Source organism: Camelus bactrianus, chromosome 13, assembly GCF_048773025.1.
Source record: "Camelus bactrianus isolate YW-2024 breed Bactrian camel chromosome 13, ASM4877302v1, whole genome shotgun sequence".
Taxonomy (NCBI): domain Eukaryota; kingdom Metazoa; phylum Chordata; class Mammalia; order Artiodactyla; family Camelidae; genus Camelus; species Camelus bactrianus.
In genome coordinates this window covers 72,123,865-72,149,447 of record NC_133551.1, presented here as the reverse complement: position 1 = coordinate 72,149,447, position 25,583 = coordinate 72,123,865, and the positions used below count along the sequence as shown (strand labels likewise).

Genomic DNA, 25,583 nt, shown 5'->3' with positions numbered 1-25,583 from the left:
CTTGATATACGGCCTGAACAAACTTTTGCTAGTGAAATGAGAGAGTGAATTATTCAGCTCCAAAGAATAAAGAGACGTTGCTTCTTCGGGCCAAAAGGTGACTGAGGACCTCGTGGAAGCATCTGAGAATCAATCCTCCCACCTGCGGTGGTCCCAGAGGGGAAGCCACCGCCACTGGGAAGTACTGCTTATCAGGGACGTGGCAGAGGCTGACCACCTAGTGCTCTGGGCACTGCGGCAGCTTTAGCCTATCACAGGGAGAAACCGAGCCACATAAAAGAAGTCAAACCAACCCGAGGATGACCTCTTGGGAAGCTAGACTCAGTGATCCACAGACTGTCCTCAGAGAGTTGCTCAGATCATATCTCATATCTGAATTAGGCTATGAAAGTAATACTGGAAACTGTGCCTCGAAGGCCAGACAGCTCCCTTGCAAACAGCCATCTATGGGAACACCAGTTGGGTTTACGTAGGCTTGCAAGGACTTAACTGGGAGCTAAAGGGAACTGGGCCCCTGAAATGGTCGAGGGGTTCTTTTGACATTCCAAAACTGGATTTTGAGGACACAGTTAAAGCTGGCAGTCTTCTGTGCCTGCAGGGTCTACTGTAAACAACAGAGGTGTTTTTTTCTTTTCTAAAATTAGACTAGCAGGGAAAAATATTTGTGGGGCTAGTTCCATGGATCATTTGAATTGGAGAAATCTTTAAATTTTTAAAATTTTAGGGAGCTCTTACCTTAAACTATTACATCTATTTTAATTGGAACCTCCAAAAGGCTTCAAAATTCCCAGATACCCTCATTGAAAGATTTGTTGTAGAAGGCTAATGAGAGTAATGATATAAATGGTACCTGAAAATTTAACTACTGCTCCCCTCTGTCCTTTATTTGAGCACTCATTCTAGTCATCTTCTGAACTGCCTTTCTACTCAGAAGGTACTATCAAATGGTTACCTCTGAAATGGGACCATGTGAGGCTGAGCCTTTTCAGATCAAAGGACTGAAATGAGGGCCATAGAGAACTTCTTAAACCCAGGGGAGATCCTCAAAAGTGTTTGTAAATAAATTACCAAAATGGGAGGCCACTGGTCTGACTAAACCGACCACAGCTGATATTCGGAGCCTGACAGGAATTTTGGGGGGAGGTCTTCTCCCCTAAGTTACATGAAGGAAAGCAAAACATTCCAACATAGGTTAATGGGTGTGTTAGTCCTTTGATATCACTGAGGTGGCCACCCAATTCTTGGAAGGAAAAAATAAACAAACAGAAAAACCTCCTTGTTTTGCAAATCTAGTATTTACAGGATCAAAAGTGTAGTTCCAGAAATAACCAAAACCCGCTAGATCCTTTTATCACTCCCCAAACCTCCCCTATTTATGTTAAAAGGCTAAGAAATGGGAAAACTCCCCCCCCCCCCCCCCCCCGCCCCGGGCCTTTAGGGAACAAAGTCAACCCAAGAGGAATTTGCTTTTCTCCTCCTATGCCTTTGAGATGCAAATATGCTACCTGGTCTTCTCCAGGAATCCTTATTTCCACCATTTTTTAAAAATGCAAATTTCAGAGAAGTGGGTAGGTAATTTGGGACTTGTCAAGGACAAATAGAAATTTTAAGTGTCTTCTCCATAAATATTAGTAAAAAGGATTTAGCCATCTAGACAGATGACCTTGATTTGTTCCACCTGCCAGAAACCCCATCAGAATCCAACTTTTGCAACTGATGGGTTATGCACTGTACCTGATTCAGGGCTGAAACTTAGATAGGAACTATGAGGTCTCTGTGTTTGTTTGTATGTATCTATGTGTGTGGTAGATGTGTGGTACTGCCAAAATTAATTTGTAAAAGAGCTCTATTAATTGCTTAAAGGAAATTAAGCACTTATATAAATACTCAGAAATATAAAGGTTTCACGTGATCTGAAAAATATTCAGTAGTGAATTAGTATCAATGATTGGTGTCAAAGTTAGCTTAAGCTTGTTGGTTTGATGCAGACATGTCTTTAGAGTCTGTTATGTATACATGAGTATAATACTTCTACTGTACCTAGGTTACATCAAATAAGACCTTATATTCCTGTTACAAAGTTTGTCAGCAAGAAAAATAAGGAAATGACAAAACTTTTAGGTAAATAAAACAGAAGTAAAAGAGAAGGACTTTTAGGTAAACTCTTTAGGAATAACTGTTTTGGGAATTCCTGCTTTAAGGATAGTACCCAGAAGCTTTCTGAGGCATATAAGGAAGGCCACCTCCTAACAGGTACAGGAATCTCATGGTATTTTGGGGACCTCGAGAAGAGGAATTCACCCCAATCCATCACACAAATGTATAGATATCACCGTCAGAATCTATGACATGCCCTTGGTATGACTGTCCTGACTTTTTTCAATCTGAGATTCTTTATGAAAAGTTCCAGCACAGCCAATTTAAAAGAGTCTATGTGGACAATTAATCTGATATTTGGCAGAAATGACAATAATTTTAGAAAGAAAAAGATTATGTTTCAGTAAATATTAAGTTCCAGGTGGGGACAGTATAGCTCAAGTGGTAAAGCGCATGCTTAGCACAGGGTCTGGGGTTTAATCCCCAGCACCTCCTCTGAAAAAGAAAGAAAGAAAGAAATCTAATCACCGCCCCCCCGAAAAATTCTAGTTCTATTAACTGAGGTTTGTATTTATCTAAGCTAAGACTTTCCAGACAGCTCCTTGTAAAGTTTAGTTATTAAAAGGCTAAGTTTTTTTCCTGAAGTTTATCAGAGTAATCTGATTTTGGATCTGCCATGGCCTGCAACAAGATTATTCACACTGGGAAAGGCATCAGATAAAGGACTTGTGGGCAGCCACGTTGGCAGGGACCGTATCAGGCCTCTCCTGAATGAACTGACATCTGATTCCATCTAAGACCAGCACTACCAGGCCAGCTCAAGAAGACAACATCTGATAGATGCTGACCAGGACCAGGCCTGTACTGATCACTCTGACAACTGCCCACACTTTGCTTGTGAGCCAAATGTATTTCTTGGGCTCAGTCACATGCAAGTTTCAAAATCAATCCAACTCCTGGGTTTGTGGCTAATTACCTTTGTCCACCACACCCAGGTTGCCTTGGCGGAGTTCACCTCTCCAAGGCTCTACTGGGTGGTCTTTAAAATTTTTATTTTAAAAGAAAGTCTAAAAATAAAAAATGTAAAAAATAAAAAAACAAAAAGGAAGTCTAGTACTGTGCAAGCGGATGTTGCCACCAGCATCACCACGTGAGACCCCTTTTACCTGCCTGGCCAATTAGTGATGCCTGTTTTGGCCATAAATAGTCATTTACGTTAATGTTGAATATTGGGTAGCTCTTAACAGGACCCAATGGGTTTAGGGAACAAGTTATGACCTTGGCTTTCCCCAGGCTGGTTAGGGAGATGCACAATTGCCTTCCTTTGGACTCAAGGTCACAGGCAGCCTTGGAAACAGCCCCTGCCAATCTGTCAATCTGCAGGGCACACTGGTTTCTACCAGTTTTCCAATGATATGATCACTTGGCCACGATATTTGTTAACTCCTCTTATGACCCATGAAGAGTCAAATTTCTGCTCTGAACAATCCTACCAGTTTCGGGGAAATGCTAGGAAAATGGTTTGGTTAAGGAGGATTTTGGCTTAAATCTTTGCTAAAGACATTGTTGCTCCTACTACCAATTTAAATTATAGTTTGTGGAACTTATAAGGTGATCGTTTCTTGTACTAGATTAATGATGTCTACGTGACTTGAAACTATACATCACCTCTGTAGTTCTCTATAAAATAATGGGCATTCACAATGCACATGCGAGGAAAATTAACTCAGGCCTCTTGTTGGACAACCTACAACTGGCTGTCACTCCTCGCTGAACATTCTACTCATACAACCACCAAATGAGAGAACCAGGCTATCGGGACCCGGCCTGGTGGACCGGATGGACCCTGGGGCAGGCAAGCAGCCCCTAGCTTTGAGACCAAACATTTGGACACCTAGTGCTTTCTATTGAAAGATTAACGATCAACAGGAGGAAACTGTGAAATAAAATAAAATTTTCTGGCAAGATAAAAAAAATCTAAACATAAAAAATTCTCTGCCCTCTGACCTCATCTCCCCACACTGTGCGCTGTGTATCTGCTTTATGCACTGACCAACCCTCCCCCAACGGCAGGAACACCTGCTCAACCTTAAAGAGCAGCACCCTCCCAGTTTTAAGACAGCTCCTTAAAAGATAACACTCCTTCTGGAGCTTGTAAGGGGTCACGTGACCCACCAGGATGCCGCTTACATCTGGATTATGTAAACCATCAATAATACGTCATTTGATGTACAGCCCTGTCTCAAAAAACTTATCTAACTGCGCCTTGACTTCTAACTGGCGGAACAGTTCTCAGAGCCTTCTTAGATGCTCTTCCTGGGTTATAATCCTCAAATTTGGATTTCTATTTCTTTCTTTAAAAAAAGTACATAAAGGAAACCTAAATGTTCCATAATGGGGGTTAGCTAAAATGAATTTTAGAATGAGGAAAGTCTCATAAACTTTAAAGGTGAAAAACTACAGAAATACAAAGCCAAGTTTATAGGTTAAATGTATGTACACATGGTAAAACGTCTTTCTATCAAAATGCTAACAGTTATTTCCCTGCGGTAGGATTACCGATGATTTAATTTTTCTCTTTTGCATTTTTCTATGTCTTCTTCATTCCCTATAATAAACATGTCATTACTTTTATAATCGGGAAAAAATGAAGTTTAAAAAAAAAAGGGGGAGAGAGAAAGGAATAGAGGGGGACCAGGTCCTCAAGAAGCCGCTCTAAGCACCCGAGCTCCTTTTCCTGAAGGTATTTTCCACCATCTGGCTTCACTCGCATTATCTGAAGGCCCACGGAACCGTTTTTCGGTGGAGACTTGGGGAGCGCGCTTGGGCCTTGAGCCGCCGCCCTCTCCTGAGTCAACACGAGACTCCTGCATTCCTTCTCGTGGGTGGTTCCGATCTCTCCAAGGGCACACTTACCCACAGACAGCTGAGGATGGCGGTCTGGATGGATATCTGCTCTTTCCCGCTAGAGCTGTGGTGGCAGCAAAAGAAGAGTCAGGAACCAGCTTTCTTCCAGTAAGAATTATTTTTAATGGTTTAAAAATGAGTCTGTACAAAACCAGCACCACCGTGTGGTGCTTCCAGTCCACTGGGGGGTCCCAAGGGTCTCTTCCAACACTATCTCTTTGGCCAATTGTGCCTGAAACCTCTGTAGAGACAGTATGAAAACAAGAGAGTTAGTTCTTCCAGTTTGGCTGGATGTTGGCTCTTGGCCAGTTTATAAAATGTGAGCCTTAATAATGCAGAACTGAGGGGAAACGCCTGGGGGTCCCGGAGAGCTGGGCCGGGCAGCGGGCGGCCCCTGTGGCCCAGCGAGGCGGGTCTGAGCTGACCAAGCCCTAGAGGCCTTTCCCCATCAGGCCACACCCTCAGGGCCAGCTCGAGGGGTTAGGGTTCCTGCTTTTAACTCAAATATTCTTGAACAACGACAACCCCCACTTGCTTATTGATTTCTTTCTCATTCCTCAGAAACAAGCTGATCTAGGCAAACTTCAAACCTATTAGCTCTGCCGTGACCCTGGGGAGCTGTGTGGTTCGGGGAGAGAGCTAGGCAGGACTGGAAGTGGCGCTCTGGGACGCAGTGGCGTCCAGCTGTCACCTCTGCCTCCCAGCTCACTTTTTTTTTTTTTCTGAACAGCAAAGAGAGGGATTTGGTCGGGAGAGGCTCCCTGAGAGTCTTTCCAGATGAGGCCTCTGGGCCACTCGCTGGGCTCCCCGGCCAGGCCGGCCGTCTTGCACCTACCTGTCTGACTTTCCCGTTGGAAAGGACATGCTTTTGTTTCCCATCGACTGTTTAATTTTTTTGGCTGCAAGGCATTTCTGAAAAGACAAGGAGCCATTTAAGCCGTGTGACCACCACGACCACAAGAGCTCAGAACGCCCATCAGACTCCAGCACCGCTGCTGTGACTCTGGTTTTCTTGCAGCTGGATGTTTCTGGGCATTTCTGAAGGCAAGGCTGTCAAGGTGAGCTGCTTCAGGAACAGGAGGGCTCTGCACAGCCCTCGCCTTCCACATGCCAAACATCCAGCCACACTCCACGCCGACTGGCAGCCACAGCCACCCGCTGGCAGCGGGGTGAATGCAGGCTTGTGCTGGCACCGCAGGGAGTGTCTTCGGCCTGCGGCTATAATTCCCATGGCAGCAAACAGTAACACCCTTCAAAACCACACACCCGCTTTTATAGACTCTAAAATTTTTTTCTCTTGCTGGAAAAGTTGATGGGTATTGTCTGTACTTGGGAAGAAATGAGGTGAGGGACAAGATCTGCAAAGGAAAATGATTCCTAGATGGACCTGTCTTCTCAGCAATGGAAGAGGTCAAAAACTCAGCACCTCCCGGGGTGGGTGTAGCTCAGTGGTAGAGCCTATGCTCAGCATGCCCAGCATCCTGGGTTCAAGCCCCAGCACCTCCACCAGCGAACAAACAAGCAAAACAAGGCGAAAGCACCTCAAGCATGCTACAATTCTGCCTGTCTCTTACCTTGCCGGACTGGGGCTGCTTATTTGGGTCAAACTGGGGAGATGGTTTGGATTTGCTGTTTCCTGAAAGGTAAGGGAAGAAAGAGGCTGGTGACTGTATAAATGAGCTGATGCACACAACAGACTACTGGGCCGATGCACAACACTCGGAAGGGTGGGTTGTCAGTCTGCTACCCTCTTTCCGGTGAGAAACTTATGGCTGATGTAAGTTCACAGGTCATGTTCCTAACAGGCAAGGGCAGCCCGGAGAGCAGGCTCCTTTCTCACAAGTCTAGTCACAGGAGGTCAGGGGGCAGGAGGCTAAAGCACTGCCCACTTTTACATCAAGGAAATCCACCTGGTTTCTGTGCAGGATGAAGCCACTGTCGGTAAACTGGGAGCAGAGGTGACATTCCTGCCGAAAAGACTGTTGTGCTGCCAAGGACGCTGCTACGTCCAGTCAGGAATGCCACCTGCAGCCCCTTCAAAGCAGACGGACTCTCGCAGGCTGAGGAACCACAGAGCTTCATTTCACAGGCATCGGGTTTTCTCAACAAACAAAATCTTTACTGTGTGTGTGTGTCTGTGAGGAAATGTGTTTCTGGGCACAAGCTGCTGTGAGGAAGGGTGGAGCCACTATCAGAATGGACAGCATCTGCAAGTCAGCAGCCCCTGCAGGTCAGCCCCAGGGGCTGAGGGCAGCGGGCTTCCGTCCGGTCACCGCTGTGTCCCTGTGTTGCCCTCATGGTTCTTGGTTCCACCCACGCCTCTGGTGTGGCTTAATTTCTGCTGAAGTCATGCTCTTTCTTGACTGCACCGCCCCCTCCCACCTAACGTGGCCAGATGGTCCCTACAGGGCACCAGTTCAGGTCTCACCAGCAAAAGCCTTGAAATCCGACTTGCTGTAGTCGTAAGGGGTAAACTCTTTTTCTGGTGGATCTGGGTCTTTTGGCTTCTTGGAAGTTTTCAGTCGTTTCTTCTCCTGTTTCTGTTCTGTCGTCCTTGGATCACTCATTGTCCGCTCTCTCTTCTTGGCAGTGTTCTCCAGCTGTGGATCCAACAGACCCATAAGAAGGAAGCCCGAAACTGTCCAGGAGAGGGGGCTGCCCTGCGCGCCTCCTGTGAGCACACTGCGAGGGGGGCACCGCCTCCGGGGCTGTATGGATGCAGTGACGGGGAGAGGAGAACGACATTGGGCCACTAAGCAGGGCAGGGTAAGCATTCCAGAGTGCTCCGGGTGCTGGGGAAGGAGACACTCCCCAGGCCTGAGGCCTTGTCTCCTACCCTAGGCAAGCGGGGTATTTACCACAAACACAGTGGGAGAAACTCTCTTGGGGGAATTACGACAAAACTTTTTTGAGGGGAAAGGAGGCAGGCCCTACTTGACAAGCCAACAGGAACTGGGAAGAAGCAAGCATTTAATCTGAAGCCGAGGGTAAGCCCTCCTGATAGTAGAGGAAAATCCAGACCACGACCAGGGGCATCGCATTTCTCAGAAGAAAAAGCAGAAAAGCCAGGACGTACGGCGGCCTGCTGGCGGACAGACACGGCCTGCTCTGCTGTTGCTTTATACTCCTCCTCGGCCTGGTCCCGGGCGGCTGCGGGAGAGAGAAGCATCTCTGTGGCTCTGATGGCGGCAGCCCAGCCTCCATCCTCCTGACCCCGTTACCCCAGCTGAGCTCGGCCTCTCTGCCCCTCAGCCCCCTTTGCTGCTCCCACCCCATCTCCCCCAATCCCTGAAGGACAGCTGCCTGGGGGTGAGGACCCTGACACTTTTCTCATCTTCGCCCGCCCTCTCGATCCACATCCCTACCTGCTCCTCTCCCAGAACCCAACCCACTCATCCAACTCTGGACAACTATCTGAGGACACCGCATAGGGATGTCAACTGTAACGTGTCAAGGACCAGAATAAAGCCTTCTCTACATCACACCGGCTCCCTCTGCAGCCTCCCTGACGGCAGCTCCACCTCTAGGGTTAAAACCTCCTGCATCCACGCCCTACATTCACCTCATCATCAGATGCTGTCAGCGCTGGCACAGGGTACAGCCAGGCTCTGACAGCCTCTCACCGTCTCCTCTACTGCCGTCTCGTCCACGCCAGCATCGGTGCTCACCTGGATTCCCGTCCTGTCTCCTAACTGGTCTGCCCGCCTTGTCCTCTAGTCTACTCTCAACACAGTCGCCAGGTGAGCCTGCTACAACCTAAGTCAATTCACAGCCCTCCTCTGCTCAGAACCTTCCAGAGCTCCCCAATTCACTTGGAATGAAAGTCTGAACAATGGACCCTGCCTGCTCTCCTCCCCCTTCTCACTTCATCCACTTGGCCCCCCGACCACTCTGAGCCTGCACAGCGACCTGCCATGCTGGGGCCTTGGCCTTGCTGGGCCATCAGTCTGGAACACGCTCCCCAGATCACCGCAGGTCTCTGCTCAATGCCACGTTCACTGGACCGCCTCCTCCGACTGCAGTACAGAAGCAGCCCTCGTGCTCCCTCACGCCCACCCCCAAGCACTTCCTACCCCTCCCTCTATGGAAGTACCGGCTGCTGTCTGACAGGTCCCACGATTACGGTTTCCTGCCCACCGTCCCTCAGCAGAAGGGAGGCTGCGGAGGGCAGGGCCTGGGCCTGTTTGCTGTACCTGGCGCTCTGCCAATGACTGAGTCAACAGAGCACTGTGCAAGGACTGCTCTGAAACAAACACGCCGACCGAGTCCGCAGGGAGTGAGTGCTACGCTACCTGTTCGCTCAGCTGCCTTCTTCTTGGCAAGTTCTTTAGACTCTTTTTGTACCTGTACCTGGCTTGCCAGCTTCCAACGGTTGCTGATCTACAATGAAAACAAACAAAACAAAAAAACTCCCGAACTCAGCCACCTCGGAATGCTTTATTTTTTAGTGAGGTGAGGCAGAGCGTGCTCACCTAATAACTACACACGTTCTATGGCACAAATTCTGCATCTAATGACACACAATAGAAAACTTCATGCTGGCTTTGTTCATAAAATACTTATTAAAAAGGACAAAGTACAACTGTACTCCAGGCACTGGGCTGGCTGCTTTCCTCATTCAATCCCTTCCATAATCCTGGGACGAAGGTATCATTACCCCACCCCCACTTTACAGACAGGAAGCAGGCTTGGAGAAGCTAAATAACTTGTCTAGTGGGACGTGGCTAACAAATGGCAAAGATGGTGTTCAAGGCAGGACTCCTGCGAGTCTGATGTGCTTCTTTATGACACCACATCTACCTGTGGCACTGGAACACACCGAGGTGACATTAAGCATGAGCCTGGCACGGGACCTGTGGTTGTGGGGTGTGCCACACCAGCGAGGGGAAGAGGAGAGGAGGCGGAAACTCCACCTGACTCCCCATGTCTAAAACAGCAGGCTGACCCCCAGCGACAGGGCTGAGGCCCCCGCCGTTCTGGCCCAATTCTTGTTGCCTAGTGAAACAGCAGTACTGGGGGCAGAGGGAGCCGGGCCGCCCATCTGCTCAGAGCAGTGCTTCCTGCACGGAGGAAGGCTTCTAACAAAGAGCACACGGGCTCCCAGGAACATCTCATGGGGACCCAGGGAAGATGTGTTTATGCTTGTTCATAACGCTGTTAAAAACAAACCACACAACATAAGACAGGGTGTTTTAAAATTTAAGCTGTCACCCTGAAGAGCCTTCAAGTAATATTCATACATAAAAATGCATCAAGCTGTACACTTAGTATCTGTGTACTTTACAGCATGTAAATTAAACTTCAATTTAAAAAAACAAAAACCAAAGACCTGTCTCTTACAAAGTTTCCAAATGCTTTTGAGAATCTGATTACAGCCTGGCTCCTCTCTCTAGAAACACTACGGAGCGGCTCTTGAATTCGTTTTCAGGGAGGTTCACAGATGGGCTTGTTTAAAACAGAAACCAGGTTTAAGACATTAAGAAGTCCCCTTTTCTTAGAAAGTCACTCTTAGAAAGGGTGACAAATCCACTTACTTCATAGATTTTTGATGACGGATCAAACTTTGCAGCCTGAGAAATATGAGCCCGGTGTTCTAGTGAAGGCAGAAACTGGAGAAATGGAAACAGTCGTGTTAAATGCGGTGAGAAGCGGAATCTGGACCCAGAGTCAGTGACACTGAGATGGGGGTTTCCTGGCTGGTTCCATCGTAGGAGGCCTCAGTTCAAAGTGTCAGCCTGGCCGTGACTGCCTGGCACTCAAGCGAGGTCTTCCTGTTGGTCCTAGAGGACTCGACTCCGAGTCTCAGCCCGGCTGCCAGGGGCAGCTTCACCATACTAAGGCTTTAGCTTCCAGTCTCCGAGGACTCGTGGCTTCTTTTCCAGGCAAAAGGCACCTACAGCTGCAGAAATTTCCACATCTTCTATCCGCCCTTAACGCACACTGCCATTACTTACCATCCTAAATGGATTTTCAAAGGACTCCATTATGTTCTGGGCTTTCTTCTGTGCTATTGTTAATGGACCCTTTCCGTTTTCTTCAGCACTAGGTTCCTGCAGGGACGGAAAACGACCACTTAAAACCCTAATCATCTTGTGACATTAAAATGCGAGCAAAAGAGTAACAGTAATAATGACAGCTGATTTTTACGTTTATTTCTTATTTAAAAAAATTTTTAACTTAAATTTTTAAAAGTGAAGTATAGTTAATTTACAATATTAACAACTAACTTTCAAAGAGTCTTCTATGTATAAGGCCCTGTAATAGCCTCTAAGAGCACGCAGTAGGGTGTTTAATACATATTTATTGAATCACTGAATTCTCATGGTGTCCTTACAACCTGTGACGTTTACGGCATTATTCTCACCATCCTGCAGATGAGGAAACAGGCTTGGAGAGACTAAGAAAGTCTTCCAGAGCCTTACAGCTAACAGGAGCAGAACATGGACTTAAATCCAGCTCCGCTGGCTCTACAACTTGAGGTTGTAGCCTGACACTCACCTGAAATTTAAAATCATAAACCTTTATGGGTAATCAATGAAATTATGCAATAGGATGTTGATTCCAGCTGGGTTCATGGATACAAGCTGTCCTGCTTACGCTGTAGCTGGGTCCCCCCCTCCCCATAGAGCATGGGGGTGCAGCCCCCTTTAGACCAGGCACCCCCCTTCCTCGCTCAAATGTTTAGCTGCCTAATCACCCTAGTGGCTCAGTTAACCCTGAGGTCAACTAAAGGTCCTAGACTCCTTGTCTCACGAATTACAGGAGCAAGACTAAATGCATGGAATGAAGTGAACAGGAGTGTGAACTCCCTGGCGGTACCTCACCTCCCTGGCCCTGGCATTCAAGCCTGAGGGGAGAGCTGTGACCGGTAATTGCGTAGCCCACTCAGCCACCCAGCTTCTCGTCCTGCGAACATTTGTTAAGTTTGCCGCTTGTCTTTATCCAAATGAAGAGTATTCTTGCTTCACTTGGTCAGTTCTTTCTAGAAATTCTGGCTTTTCCTTTCTACCACATCTGTTGTTTGCAGTATTTAGAGTTTCATCGTGGGTTTTCCTTTTATCCCTGGTCGTTTCAGTATTCATCCACCCTGACTGACAGATGCACCCAGGTCTTCCTTTTGCAAAGAACCTGCAGCTGAAGTCACCGGCAGCAAGGAGACGCGTGCTGGGTGGGACGGCAGGGATAAGCTCTGTCACGTCCCAGCATGGATTCCAGAGACACAGCCTGGCCCAAGGGGGCCACCTAGGACCCCTGACTGGACGGACTCTCTGCCCGGACTCAGCCTCCCTCAGGGATAGGGAACCAGTTCCTACCCACCTCCTGGTGCCTGCATCCCCTGCTGCTCACCCCTTCCAATGAGCTAGACTGTGGAGAAATGCTTTTGAAGTTTGTTTTTTTTCATCCAAAGCACATACAGATGGTGCTGGCGGCAGTCAGGAAGGTGTCTGCAGCACACACTGTACATTTTAGCAGAGAGCTTGCTCCATCCCTCTGGGGAACCAGGTGAGCTAGCCCTCAACAACAGATATCCAGGGGAAAGTCCTGTGTATGCGTCACTGGAGGCCACACACACCTCCCTGCGAGGCATTACTGAGTATCAAGATGTCAACCTTCCTTGAGGATTTCTTGCAAACACCGTCTTGCTGGTTGCCCCCAGGCCTATCCCCACTGGCTTTTACTTCGAGTCAAAGGTAGCCCAAACCCCCAGGATCTTCGTCACCTCGCTGAGGGTGGTACTCACGTTAAACAACGTGATGACAGCGGTGGCGATGAGGCATCTGGTGTCCAGCAGAGCCTCCCCGTCTTCTCGGCCGGGGAGGAGGCCGTCCTGTTTCTGTGCTGGCTCAGGTCCTACAGGTACGGAAGTCAGCGCAGTCAAGGCTGGCGCGAGGGCACACAAGGCGGCCCCAGCCTCCCAGGGTGTCCTGGCGGGCCCTTCGCTACCGCTGGCTGGGACGAGAGGATAGCCATCTGACGGGGCGTGGGAGCAGTCGTGAGGGCCAAAGAGAACGTTCTCCAACCTCTGCATCAAAAAGCAAGCAACAGGTCTGCATGAAAACCTCAGCCGCGTGGCAGGTTTCTGCCCCCGGTGTTGGGCACTGGCGTCTGTCAGGGAGGTTAACTCTGTGCTGTCTTTTACCGATGACGTCTTCCCCCAGAGAGGAGACAACAGATGAACCACTCTACCTCAGGGGTGGGCTGCGGCCCGCTCCTCCTCGCTCCAGCTGCGACTTCAGACTAAAGAGTAAAAACAAAGAGAACGTGAGGGAGTTCCCTAAGCCTGGGGACGCATGTTTCTCCCTCAGCACAGATGTGTCCCTTCACTAGGCTGTGCTTCCCAAGAGCCAAGAGATTTTCTTCTTCCCTTCATCCCCTCCTGTGCCTGACACTGTAATCACTTAGTGCTCATAATTATTTGTTGGATGAAAGAATAAAACCCTTTATCATGACAAGGCGCAATATAGAAGGACAGCAAAGATCCTCCTCTAGTCACCAGCGTTTCTGTCTTTACTTGGACAAACTACAGAGCTAAGAAAGAAGTGTTAACGTGAAGACTCTAAATCTGTTTATCCTCAGATTCTCCTCTCTTTCACCTCAAAGGGCTGATTTTAAGTTTTCTGGGTTCAGTAATCTTTCAAACAATTACAAACATGATTTACCACCTACTGATATTACTACTGAGGCAACACATTAAAAACTGTCCCAATAAAACACAAATGAAAACATGCCAATCTGCTTGAACATATTGTATCATCTACCCAAGAGCAGACACACACAGAGACGCGTGCTGCTGGACTCGCACCTGTGCGTCACACACCCTCACACAGACAGAAACGTAACTGTATCATCGGCCGGGTGTCCTGCTTTCATCTAAATCTGTCTACACTCGAGCATCACCTTCACAGCTAGCTGCTTCTGAACTCCCCTTTTCTATCCAAGGTTCTCATGTTTCCCGTCACCTAGACTTTTTGTCTGAAGTGAGTCGTCCTTGACTCCACTTCCGTTATCTTCAAATCCACTTGCCAGTCAGAGGTCACCTCTACAGCACTTGGCATGGTGCCCAAAAAGCAGCAGCAGCCATTGTCATCATCTGTTAAGTCTCCTCAACCTTTTCCTTTGAAGATGGTTCTTGAGGGGAGGGTACAGCTCAGTGGCAGAGCAAGTGCTTTGCACGCACAAGGTCCTGGGTTCAATCCCCAGTCCCTCCATTAGTTAAAAAAAAAAAAAAAAAGCATCAAAAAATCTAATATAATTTTAAATGAAGACAGTTCTTGACCCTGTCCTTTGCTTTCCATTTCTGTGACCAACACACTCATCAGGGCACTATCGCTGCATTCTGGACCACTGCCAGACTTCCAAAACGAGCTCCCTGCACTGAGATCCCCACTCCATTTTATCCCACCAGGTTAACTGCCTCTGAACAATAACTAACCAGCCCAGTCACTAGACATCACTTGCCACTGGCTTATCAAAGATAAGGTCATAAAAATAGAAGGATGAGTTTAGCTTTTGCCTATCATCAAGACAGACTCATTGGATTTCCTAAATCCTATTAGGTGTATGAAGGAGACTGTAGGGAGTAAGATGCTAGCAGACAGAGCTGAGAAGACTTAGCAGAAAAGCTTCTTACCTTGAGCAGAGGCATCTCCCGGGCCTGCTGAATTAAAAGATGCATTTCATTGATCTGCTGCCGTACAAGGGGTGGTACAGGGTTACAGCAAGCTATGATGCCCTGAGGTTCCCTGAAGACAAGAAAGAACATACTCATCACTCAGGAACACAGCCCTCCAACGCTTCCAGAAAAGAACAATGAGCAGGTAAAGGCAGAGTGCTATAGCCAAGGTGAAGACTAAGGAAACACATTCGTGTCAGGGCAGCTGGGCCAGCAGCTCCCACACGCCCTCTCTGCCGCGCGGAGCTCTGAGCAGCCCCACTCCAGCGGCCTCGAGGAAAGCTGGAGACCAGTGCTAGCACTCTGCTGGCCTGCGGTTCTGCAACCGGGTGAACAGAAGACTGCGAATTTTGATTTTTTGCTTGCACTTCAATTCACATCATAAAACATCTAAAATCATGAGATACCTTGATTTGGAAGAAGGTACAGAGGAGAGAGCCTGAGACATTTTCCTTCCCTTGAAAGGCTCGGAGACCTACATGGGACTTAACATAAGGTGTAAACTTTGAAACAGTTCCAGGTCAGAAGTTTTACTTCCTAAATGCCAGCCCAAGGGCAGGGGTTCCGCATCCCTCGTTCCCCAGGCTTGTAACTTCCTTAGAGCACTGATCTTCTCCAAGTAAACAGCCTTGAGGTAAGAACAGTCAGAGAAGCTTGATTCTGAAGGACAACATTTCTCTACTGAGAAAGTCAGAACATATTAATCGTTTCTTAGACTCACTTAGGCAGCTCTTCAGCTATCTTTAGCATCATGTGGTTTGGCAGGACATATCTGGAATAAAACAGGCAACAGGATCACATTCAAGTCAGCCAGCAAGTTCCATTAAGCGCTACAACTCGGGGAAAATGCAACCAACTTTCATGGAAAAGAGAGTCCATTATTTCCTTGTTAGCAGACCTGTTCAGTCTGGAAGCAAGCAGCAGAAGGACTTCTAGTTCCTCACCCATAACTTTCATCCTCCCGACGAGCGGTCTTGTCCCTCCAGGCAAACAGCAGCTGAAAGGCCGTCAGCTGCTGCGTGTTGAGGTGCTTCTTTTGCTTCCTGTATAGTTCAAGGTAAGATTCATCCGTGAAGATAGGTTTGATGAATTTCTGGAAAATACCAGGGAACAGTCAAGATCAAGGGGAATCAATATTGTGCCCTGGGCTCCTTCTCAAGACACTGGGCTCTTTTCATAAATGTGAAGAGCAAAGACAAGGGCCTGATCAGAGCCAGAGCGCCGGGTCTGCGCAGCTCGGGCCGGGTTTTACCTTGAGGCAGATGTCCCTGCTCCGCTGCCACACCACCTGCAGCTGGACGGGCTGCTCATTGCCTCGCTCCCACAGTTCCAGCCTCATTTTATCGTAAATGTAAAGCAGGTAATGAGTGTCATCCCGGGCGTAGTTGAGCATTTCCTCAGGCAGAGGTCTGGAATGGCAACAGAGAACACCGTTTCACTGGTTTCCTGCAGGGCAGAGATTTGTCTACTCTGCGGGTGCTAAGGCTTTTTTGTTCCTTCTAATATCAAAGATTTTTTCACAGCCAATACCACAGTTCCGTCAGCATTTCCTGCATCTTAACGTGACAAGCCATTCTTTTCACAGCTGGGTGCAAAGGGCAGCAGGGTAACAAAGTGGTTAACAATAAGCCTTGTTGTCCTGAGTCTGAATCTTAGCCTGGGGTTTGGCATGTGGCAAGGGTTAAACAACAGGCAGTGGTTTTTAGATTTTATCAATTTTCATCCTATATTTGGACTTTACTAGGTTCTCTTTGGAAATCCTGGTATGCAGGACTGGAGAAAAGCTTAGTGGCTTCTCCATACGACAGCTGCAACCTCACAGAGGAAGCTGGCCACCCGAAAATGATCAAGTTGAGCAAGAACTCCCCAAAGTGCAGCAAGACTCTGCAACAGTCTGAGCCTGGAGGAGACAGTGGTTACATGGCTTAATCAGCTCTGTACCTTAGAATTCTCTCATTCCTACGGGAGGTCATCTTGCACACATACCCAAGCATCTCTCCCGGGGAGATCTGAGTCTCACACAAGAGGCTGGCACGGACAAATGCTGAGCCGGCACGGCTCTTTCAACTGCTGTTTCCACGAAGCATAATGTAATGTTTGTTTGTTTAAGAGAGTAGTTCCCAGCTTTTTCAAATATGAAGCATTTTTTAATCTATGCAATATAATCAGCCCAACATAAACTTCATGTTATTCTAAAACATCCAGTTGTGCTTATGCCACTGAAGACACCTGGAGAAAAGCCCAACGACATCCAACTCGAGAGTCAAATGGTGTGACAGCCTGAACGCAGGTCTCCACGGATGGAGGTTAACGAACGCCCCTGCTCTCTTCTGCCAACCCTGTTTCCTCGCCGGGAACAAACTGACCGTATTCTCCAATCAGCCAGCTGATACTGCTTGTTTGACTCCACACTGCAGTAGAGCTTCAGCAGGTGATCGAGGGAGTGCCTGCCCAGGTTGAGAAGGCGTGCTGCCTGATGGGTATCAAACATGTTCACCACATACAACCCGAAGTCCTTCTGCAGCCATTCTATGTCTGAATCAGCACCATGGAAGACCTGAAAACAAAGCCACAGTCATGCAGTACAAGGGCACAAGGCCACTCATGCTCTGAAAGGAACTCTGTCTCCAGGTTATTAGAACACTGGAATTAGAATCCGGTATAAAGATTAAAATGGGTTCAGTCTTAAATGCTTCTTTTAATTTGGGCCATGGCCTTCTATTCTCCTAATTGCATACTCTTAACTGCTAACAGCCGAAGATTCTAAGCAAGCTGCTCTGCTGGCTTCCAGGGTAGTCATTATGGACACACAATCTTGACAGCACGAGCTCACTGCAGTAGTCATTAAAGTGATTTAACATTTTTCTGGGTGGTAAAGAGCTAAGTCTAAGCTGTTCCAACAGGGGTTTAGAAACAAAAGCAGTTTAGCCTGTGGTACCCTAGTGCTGGAAATTACAATTATTTCTCTCAGCTTTATTGGGTCTACGTTGAAATAATGAAAACAGTAAACTGAAACGCACTTGAATCCTGCAAATGCAAGAGCTGGAAAAGGCTGGCCGACCTTAACAATAGCTGGGTCTGTGAGGCTCTCATTGAGAATGTACATGTCACTTCGAAGCTCCAGGGTGTCAACGATGAAGTCTTCTGTGCGGGTGGAAATCTGCATCAGGCAGGTCAGCCCCAGGAAGCTCCTGTAAGAGTGATGCTAAAACACAGAGAAAGAAGGGAGAACAGGAAAAAAATGATTTTCCCAGGCTTACCTTGACTGCTTTTGAAAAGTCAGTTAGAAAGAAAAATGATGAGATTAATTTGTAACAAAAAACAGATTTAAATTAGTATTCATTTTATACTTTTTAAAAATTTTATACTTCTTGAGTAGGTGAACTCACAGAAAACATAAAAATTTCACTCAGTGTCATTTCCTAGTTACCTCCAAGTCTACAGCAAATTCTTGACAATTCAAGAGCTTTTCATTCAGCTCCACTAGTTCATCCAGCGAGGACACAAAATGACAAGGCGTCTCTTCTACAGGTCTGTATAACTGGATCACAAAAGTACAGGCAGAATTTTAAAAATTATTTCATTTCATCAATGTTAAAAAACCTATATGATCAAATAAAAGAGGTTATATATATTTAAAAAAAACAGTACAGGCAGAAAGAGAAGGATATTAAGAATCATCTTTCACTGAAGTACAAAGTGAATTATGAGTTCAAGAAATGATTCAGTGGGGAGAGTATGGCTCAGTGGTAGAGCACATGCTTAACATGCATGAGGTCCTGGGTTCAACCCCCCAGAACCACTATTTAAAAAAAAAAGATGCTTACTTCTCTCCTCTCCAAAATAAAACTTTAAAAAAAGATCCAAAGCCATAACCTTCTACTTTATAAATGTTAAGGAAAGTCACTATTACGTCCACTCATCTATTTATTCGATTTTTCCTGGGCTACTCAGGTACCATCCGTCAACTAAGGCTGGGCACTTACCTGAGGCTCTGGCTTTTGAAGGACTGAATCTGGTGGAGTGAAGTGATCTAGTTCGTATTGATAAGGATGTGCAAACCTGAATAAATAAAACAACAACAACAAAATCTTTGTGATCAATACCATGATTCAAGAAAAACAACTGCTCTAATCCAATTTATAAAAACAAACAAGACTACTATGAAAATATTTTCTCTCTTTAAAAAGCATCATTATTTCAATGACAATTCAAGTGCATCAGAAAAAAGTTAGGGGAAACTTGTTCACCCTTAAAGTATGGTAATTCAAAGTCTACTCATTTATAAAGACTTGAGCACTAATTTGCAAAAGAGTGTATGGCTGCTGCTGTGCATGAAACAGAAATAGGATATATATTTTGTGGTTTGGAATAATAAATCCGTGAGTGAGAGCGCACGGGGCAAATACCTGAGTTGGTAATATACCAAATGATGTGTTTCTTCCTGTTCCTCTATCAGATATTTGCATAAAAATCCTGCCTCTGGGTTCCTCGAGGGCAGGGCCACCTTTCATTACCTTTATTTCTCTAGCACTTAGCTGGTGGCCTCAAGGTGCAAAGCCAGGGCTGAAAGCATGAATGCTCAGACAGACTCTGCTCCAACACCCACCAAGTTTTCATCACCTTTTTTCTTTATACTGAAGGCAAAGTCCTTTTGTCAGTTTTAAGCAGTTTTTCCCAGATGTTTATACTACCAGTGAAAAAATGCCTTTTTTTCTTTTTTTTTAACTGAATTTATTAATGAGTCTTACCTTACTGTGTGAGTCCCTACCTAACAAGAAAGGGCAGAGTGATACAAAGGAAGGACAATTTTAAGAAAACTTGAGTTTAAAGTTGTAGTTCTGTGGGAAGTGAGAATCTCTAACTTTGTTTTCTCATCTCTACAAGGGGGACGAGAGCAACTGCCACCTCTCAGGACTGTGGGAGGGCGACAGAAGATGCTGCTTGTGTGAGGCCCTCAGTGAACACAAGCAGGTTTGAGATCCGTGTCAGGAAGAGATGAAGAGTCACCCACTCCTCAGATTCTGCTTTCATTTACACATTTTACAAAAGTGAAACTGAGTGAAAATGTGGCACTAAGTACTCATAGCAGAAAGCTCAGACAGGCAAACACTCACATGTCCTGCTCCACCTGCTGGGTTCTCTGCTGATGGATGAAGTCCGCCAGGGCAGGGGGCACATCCAAGTCCTCAGGGCGATCCTGTGGGCGCTCCCGCCTTTCTTTAGAGAGTGCTGGAGACCCAAGCAGTGACAAAAACATTCACATCTTGTCTAGTAATGGAGCATTAACTGACTCCCTTTGAATTTGAAGGAAGGAAGGTGGGAGGGAGACCTTTCCCCTGTCATTTGTCTTTGTTGGGCAGAGGTGGCACTACTTACCCTGAGGGAGGGGTTTCTGAGCATTGGGCTTGATGAAGATTTTGGGAAGGAATGGCGTGTTGGAATTGTCAATCTTTTCTCGGAATTTAAGCTGAGGTCGGATGATGTTTTTTGCATGAAGCAGCCGGAAAGTTTCAGATTTTGTTTTTTTGCTATATTCTCCTGCCTGTGACCAGTAAGAACAAATATTTTATAACACAGCAGCTTGATGAATTAGAAAAGTAAATTCCAATTTAGGCCTTCCAAGAAGACAAAAGCATTCCAAGGACAATTCTTTAACGAATGTATGTGTGTGTTGAGACTTGGGGGAGCAAAGTAGACAAGAGTGATGTGATTAGGTCATGTCTGTTTACGAGAACAAGTTAGGCAGTGGCCAGTTCTATGTCCAATAAATTAGAAGAAATGCAAATCAGAACAGGCAAAGGCCCTACACAAAGCTGACATCGGAAGTTCTAGTTAATCTGAAAAGCAGCCCTCACCTTCCGGTTCCAGCTGGACACCACTGTTGTGGGGGCCTGTAATCCTGCAGGGAGGACAGGCTGTTGATTCTTATTCACACCTGCTGCTTCATCCAGTAAGATACCCTAAGAGCAGAAGAGGTATTAGTTTAGTATTGTTCTTTCAGGGTTAACAGAGCTAATACCTAAAATTTGTACAAAATACATTCAGGAAATTATGTGTGAGCATATACACTTGTAAGAGTGGTTTGCTGCAGGAGAGGTGATTAGAGTCATCCCAAGTAATTAGAGCATTGTTTGCTGAAAGACAGGGCAACAATCAGACACTCCCAACCCTTGACCAACTCTTTATAGTCCTGAATTGGGCAGAAAATTCAGAAGTGACTTAACAGTGGGTAGGATATAGCTCAGTGGTAGAGCATGTGCTTAGCATGCACGAGGTCCTGGGTTCAATCTCCAGTACCTCCATTAAAAATAAATAAATCTAATTACCTCCACCCCACACCAAAAAAAAAAAAAAAAAAGAAAGAAAAGAATAATGTGATCATAAAAATAAATAAAATATTTTAAAAAAGAAACCGAATAGTTAAAAAAAAAAGTGACTTAAGAGTATGATGTGGCCCACCAAAATAACTAACAAGACCCTAGATGCATATATTAAACATTGAGGGATGGTATTTAGAGTGAGAATGAAAGGTGTCCTGATCTACTTTGCAGAAGCAGACGTGGAGTCTCAGTTTGGGCACCATGAACAGAAGTGCACTCGGGTGACAAATGGCAGAATGGCAGGACTTGAAATCATAGAATATGAGAAACCACGGAAAGACCTGTGGGTGTTTGGACTATGGGAGAGATGACTTCCTGGGTCAGGAGAGCACCACATAAACATCTGCAGGACTGTCAGATGGTTGAGGTTAGATTTGTTTCGGACAATCTCTGTGTGTGTCTCTAAATGATGTTCTGCTGTAGAATTAGGCATGAATAGTCAGCTAGATCGAATGATCCTTCCAATCATGCAAGTCAGGGTGTTCAGCAGACAGTGGACAACAGTAAAAACAGACTACATTTTGGTTGGGTTCTGTAACCTGAGGCCTCTTCTCTTGCAACAAACTGGGATTTGCAAATCTGGAAGGTAGATTTCTAATAAGGCACTTGAAAAATAGGTGTCCCCTGAGCAGTGATATTTTGAAGTGATATACTTGAAGACAACTGTTATTTTTGGGAAAAAGAAGCCAATTATCAGAGGAAGGGAATGTTGTTACGTGCAGGAAACTTCAATTTCCTTTCTTTTCATTTTCTGAGGTGCTTGGGTTTCTTTTCATATTTTAATAATTCAAAAGCTCTTCATTTGTTAGTTGTCTTAAGAGTAAGGTGAAATACTCACCACTCTTTCCAGAATAACATCATTGGTATCAACTAGCAAATCAAACTTGTCCTCCAACTCAGTCACTTTACTCCGGTCCTTAATGTTACTTCGACACCCATGGTACTGCATTACCCTACTCATGCTAGGAAGGACAGGAAAACCAATGTTAGTTTGTATACTTTTGTTCACCTGTTTACAGTCTGGAAGAAAGCTCACAAGGCTTGACTCAGACTATTCCCAATACTTTTTGACCAAACTAATAAAACCTGTACCCTTAGAGCAAAAAACACTGCTAGCTGTGTGGCCTTGGGCAATTCACTAAATGTCACTAAGACTCATTTTCCTCATCCGTTATTTGAAGAGGTAGAAGAAATGACCCTGATGCTTCCTGTAGATTCTAAAAAATATATACAACACTACATAAATAATGTACTCTGCATTGTTTTAACATGAACTCTGAAACAGATTCTCTAATTCTGTCATGCAACAGTTAAACAAAATCAATGTTTGTGTATTGTCTGTCCTAATTCATTTATTAGAAAGCTAATACTTGTGACTCTGCAAGTTGTGTGAGAGAATCGTGGATCTAGGTTTTCAAGTCCCATGTTAATTCAGAAAGATTCATTGTCTATAGTTGCAATAGTCTATATATATATTTAAAGTTAAACTCAAAATTTACCAAGTAACACTTCCCTACTCAAAATCCATTGTCTCATTTTTACATTTTTTAGCTCCAAACAGAAAATTATGGTAAGAAAAAATGAATTTCAGGAAAAAATCATCTACTTCTTTATATTCATTTCTTTCAACATGAGAAAACAATATACAGTACTTACCACTGAAGCAACCTGTCTCCCTGTGTTTCACAAAATGCCTGGAAGCCAGGAAAACTTCGGTAAAAATCATACTCATCACCAAACTGTGGTAGGCCCCCAGATGCCTTGGTGACTGCCACCACTGACCCAAGAGCAAACTGTCAAAAACCAGAAAAACAAGCATGTTTTAAACGTGGATCCCCACTCATTCAGCAACTCATTTTTTTCAAGATCTACTATATATATATATATATAATGAATTATGCCAGATGATGAAGATATACAATCTTCATGCATCCAGCACATATTCATTTAGTGCTGATTTTACCCCAATCCCTTAGGATACAACATTGACCATGATACCCCAATGTTCACAGCAGCGCTATTTACAACAGCCAAGACATGGAAACAACCCAAATGTTTATTGACGGATGACTGGATAAAGATGTGGTATGTGTGTGCGCGCGCACGCACACACACAAAAGAATACTACTCAGTCATAAAAAAGAATAAAGTGCCATTTGCAGCAACATGGATGGACCTGGAGATCGTCATCTAAGTGAAGTAAGCCAGAAAGAGAAAGAAAATGCAATATAATATCGCTTATATGTGTAACCTTAAAAAAAGGACACAAATAAACTTATCTACAAAACAGAAACAGATTCACAGACATAGAGAACAAACTTATGGTTACCAGAAGGTAAAGGGGGTGGGAAGGGATAAATTATGAATTTGAAAATTACACCTCTTAGAGAGTGATGGAAATGTTAGCTATCTTCATTGTGGTGGTGGTTTCATGGGTGTATACATTTATCAAAATTCATCAAAGTGTACTCTTGAAATATGTGTACTTTACTGTACAGGAACCATACCACAATAAAGGTGTTAAAAAAAACGGTGAACATGAAACCAAGTTTTGGAGCTTATGTTCCTGAGAGTAAGGGAAGAACAGATACATATATAATATGGCTAATATTAAAAATGGCCTGGGTTTGAAACTTGGCTCTACTACCTACTGACTGTGACCTTGGGCAAGTTGTTTCATTTATTTGAACCTTAGTTTCTGACTTTGAAAAACAGGCACAGTAAAAGTGGGTAGGCTACCCCATGGTGATGCTGTGAGGATTAAATGAGCTAATAAACTCACTCAGGATAGTGCCTGGCAAATAAGTGCTATTATTATTATTATTATCACTCAAATTCAGATCCATGGGCTTTTTAGGGGAATTAATTTTTGTGCTTTCATTTGGGTGAGCATCTAAAAGCAATATAAAAATATTCTAGGTCTTTTGGATGACTAATTTATAATGGCTACTGTCCACAACTGGACTTGTTTATGGACTTCAGTTAGTGTCAAGTAGGCGTCTATTTTAATTGTGTGGTCACAACACATGAGAAAAAAACCTGAAGTGGCTGTCATAGGTAAATGACAGCTGGTCATATGAAAGCCAAATGACATCACTGTGAGTTGTGTAATAAATGTTTTCTGAGGGAAAAAAAAAAGAGAGAGGTGGGAACTTGAATCATGGTCCAGAACATGGTAGCAAGTGAGCCACCCAATCAGGACCATGGCTAGTGGTCCAGGAAGGAACTATTCAGCGCCAAATAAATGAATTAATAACAATATATGCTAATGATAAATTAGATATCATGCGAGTAGGTTTTGAGGAATTTGCAGTGTCAATTTACAAAGTATTTTAGTTTCATGGTCTTGTAAGAGCTATGCATGAGGTGTTTCATCCCAGGTTGGTTTGTTCATATTTAAGCACCATGAGACAAATGATCTAAATTAACTGTTTTCCTTCGAGGAGGTGTTCACAAATGTTCTATGGCACATACAGAAGGGATACTCGGTGGTAGCTGTAACAGGTGATACTAAACCCAGGATTTGGTATTATGAAGGACTGGACCTCAGGAGAGGGAAGTAGGGCCATCCCGGCTGCGAAAGGGGAGGATGATGGGAAGTGCGGGAAGCGGAAAGCGGCCGGGCCTCTCTGGAGAGTCGGCTGGGTGGCTCAGGCCTGGGCAGGGTAGAGGTCGCAAGAGCTGGGGACATCAGGGTGACAAGGAAGCCCTCCGACGCGGAGACGGTTCTTCACCCTTGGTACTGCATGGGCTCAAACGGGAGATCAAAGACCCTGGGAAGTTGGGCATCTTTCAGTGTCCGAGTGCGAGGCCCCATCCCCAGAGGGCGAAGCGACAGACTGTGCCCGGAGAGGGCAGCGGCCCCTCGACCCCTGCCAGGGGCTCCGCGGCGGCGAGCGCGCGGCCGGGCTGGCGGCCACGGAGAGGGCGCGGGCCTGCTTCCGGCCAGCCACGGGCAGCTCCCAGTGTCCCCGAGGCCTCGCGAACTCACCTTCACGAAGCTATCTGCGTCCGGGAAGCCCGGCAGCACCATCTCCCCGTCTGCTGCCCAGTTGGCTGCGCTCGTCGCCGACTGGGCCTTGGACTCTCGGGGACTGGGGGGCGCCATTTTTCCGGCTTGCACGGCTTTTCTCGCGAGAGTGCCTCGGCCAACGCGACGTGCGTGCAGCGCGCATGTGTAAAGGCTGTCTTCGCTGGGGACGAGCTGGGGAGCGTGAGTTGGGGTATCATCAGCTCTTGGAGCCCCACCCAGGGGAATTTACATTTTTCTCTAATCGCTTATGCCAACAACCCAGTGACTTACGGTGGAAACTGGAGGATCCAATTATTCTATTTCAAGCCAGCTTCTCCCAGGCTCTGGTTCTGTGTCCCTTTCACTCACTTGATGGTGACTCCTGCAGTTATCCCCTCTCTGGCGTCTCTGTCTTTTCCCCCTCTGCTGGTTCATCCCTAACAGCCTACAAGTATGCTCGCCTCTCTCCCCACCAAAAAATGGCAAAACAAAAAACAGCAGCCCACCCCAC

At 45.8% G+C, this 25,583-nt stretch overlaps 1 protein-coding gene across 1 annotated transcript; it reads right to left on the bottom strand.

Annotated features, from left to right (window-relative positions):
* Positions 1–4,524: 4,524 nt before the first annotated feature.
* EXOSC10 (exosome component 10) lies at positions 4,525–25,211 on the bottom strand. The gene is made up of 25 exons (XM_074377435.1): positions 25,052–25,211; positions 22,717–22,853; positions 21,899–22,022; positions 20,536–20,640; positions 20,057–20,222; positions 19,795–19,909; positions 18,664–18,739; positions 18,108–18,218; positions 17,739–17,882; positions 17,044–17,234; positions 15,930–16,086; positions 15,622–15,770; positions 15,399–15,449; positions 14,636–14,747; positions 13,192–13,242; positions 12,949–13,027; positions 12,746–12,855; positions 10,959–11,054; positions 10,539–10,613; positions 9,297–9,384; positions 8,081–8,154; positions 7,433–7,604; positions 6,579–6,640; positions 5,840–5,916; positions 4,525–5,245 (listed from the first exon to the last, which is right to left on the bottom strand). The coding sequence occupies exons 1-25, from the start codon at positions 25,166–25,168 to the stop codon at positions 5,215–5,217; spliced, it is 2,670 nt and encodes an 889-aa protein (XP_074233536.1). The 5' UTR covers positions 25,169–25,211; the 3' UTR covers positions 4,525–5,214.
* Positions 25,212–25,583: the final 372 nt, after the last annotated feature.

Bases quoted from the DNA above. Each gene is read 5' to 3' on its own strand.
- EXOSC10 (XM_074377435.1), bottom strand. From the start codon at position 25,168: ATGGCGCCCCCCAGTCCCCGAGAGTCCAAGGCCCAGTCGGCGACGAGC. The intron at 15,450-15,621 runs GTGAGGAACTAG...GTTTTATTCCAG, and splicing joins CGGGAGGATGAAAGTTATGG to ATATGTCCTGCCAAACCACA. The intron at 6,641-7,432 runs GTGAGACCTGAA...CTTACCTTTCAG, and splicing joins GGATTTCAAGGCTTTTGCTG to GAAACAGCAAATCCAAACCA.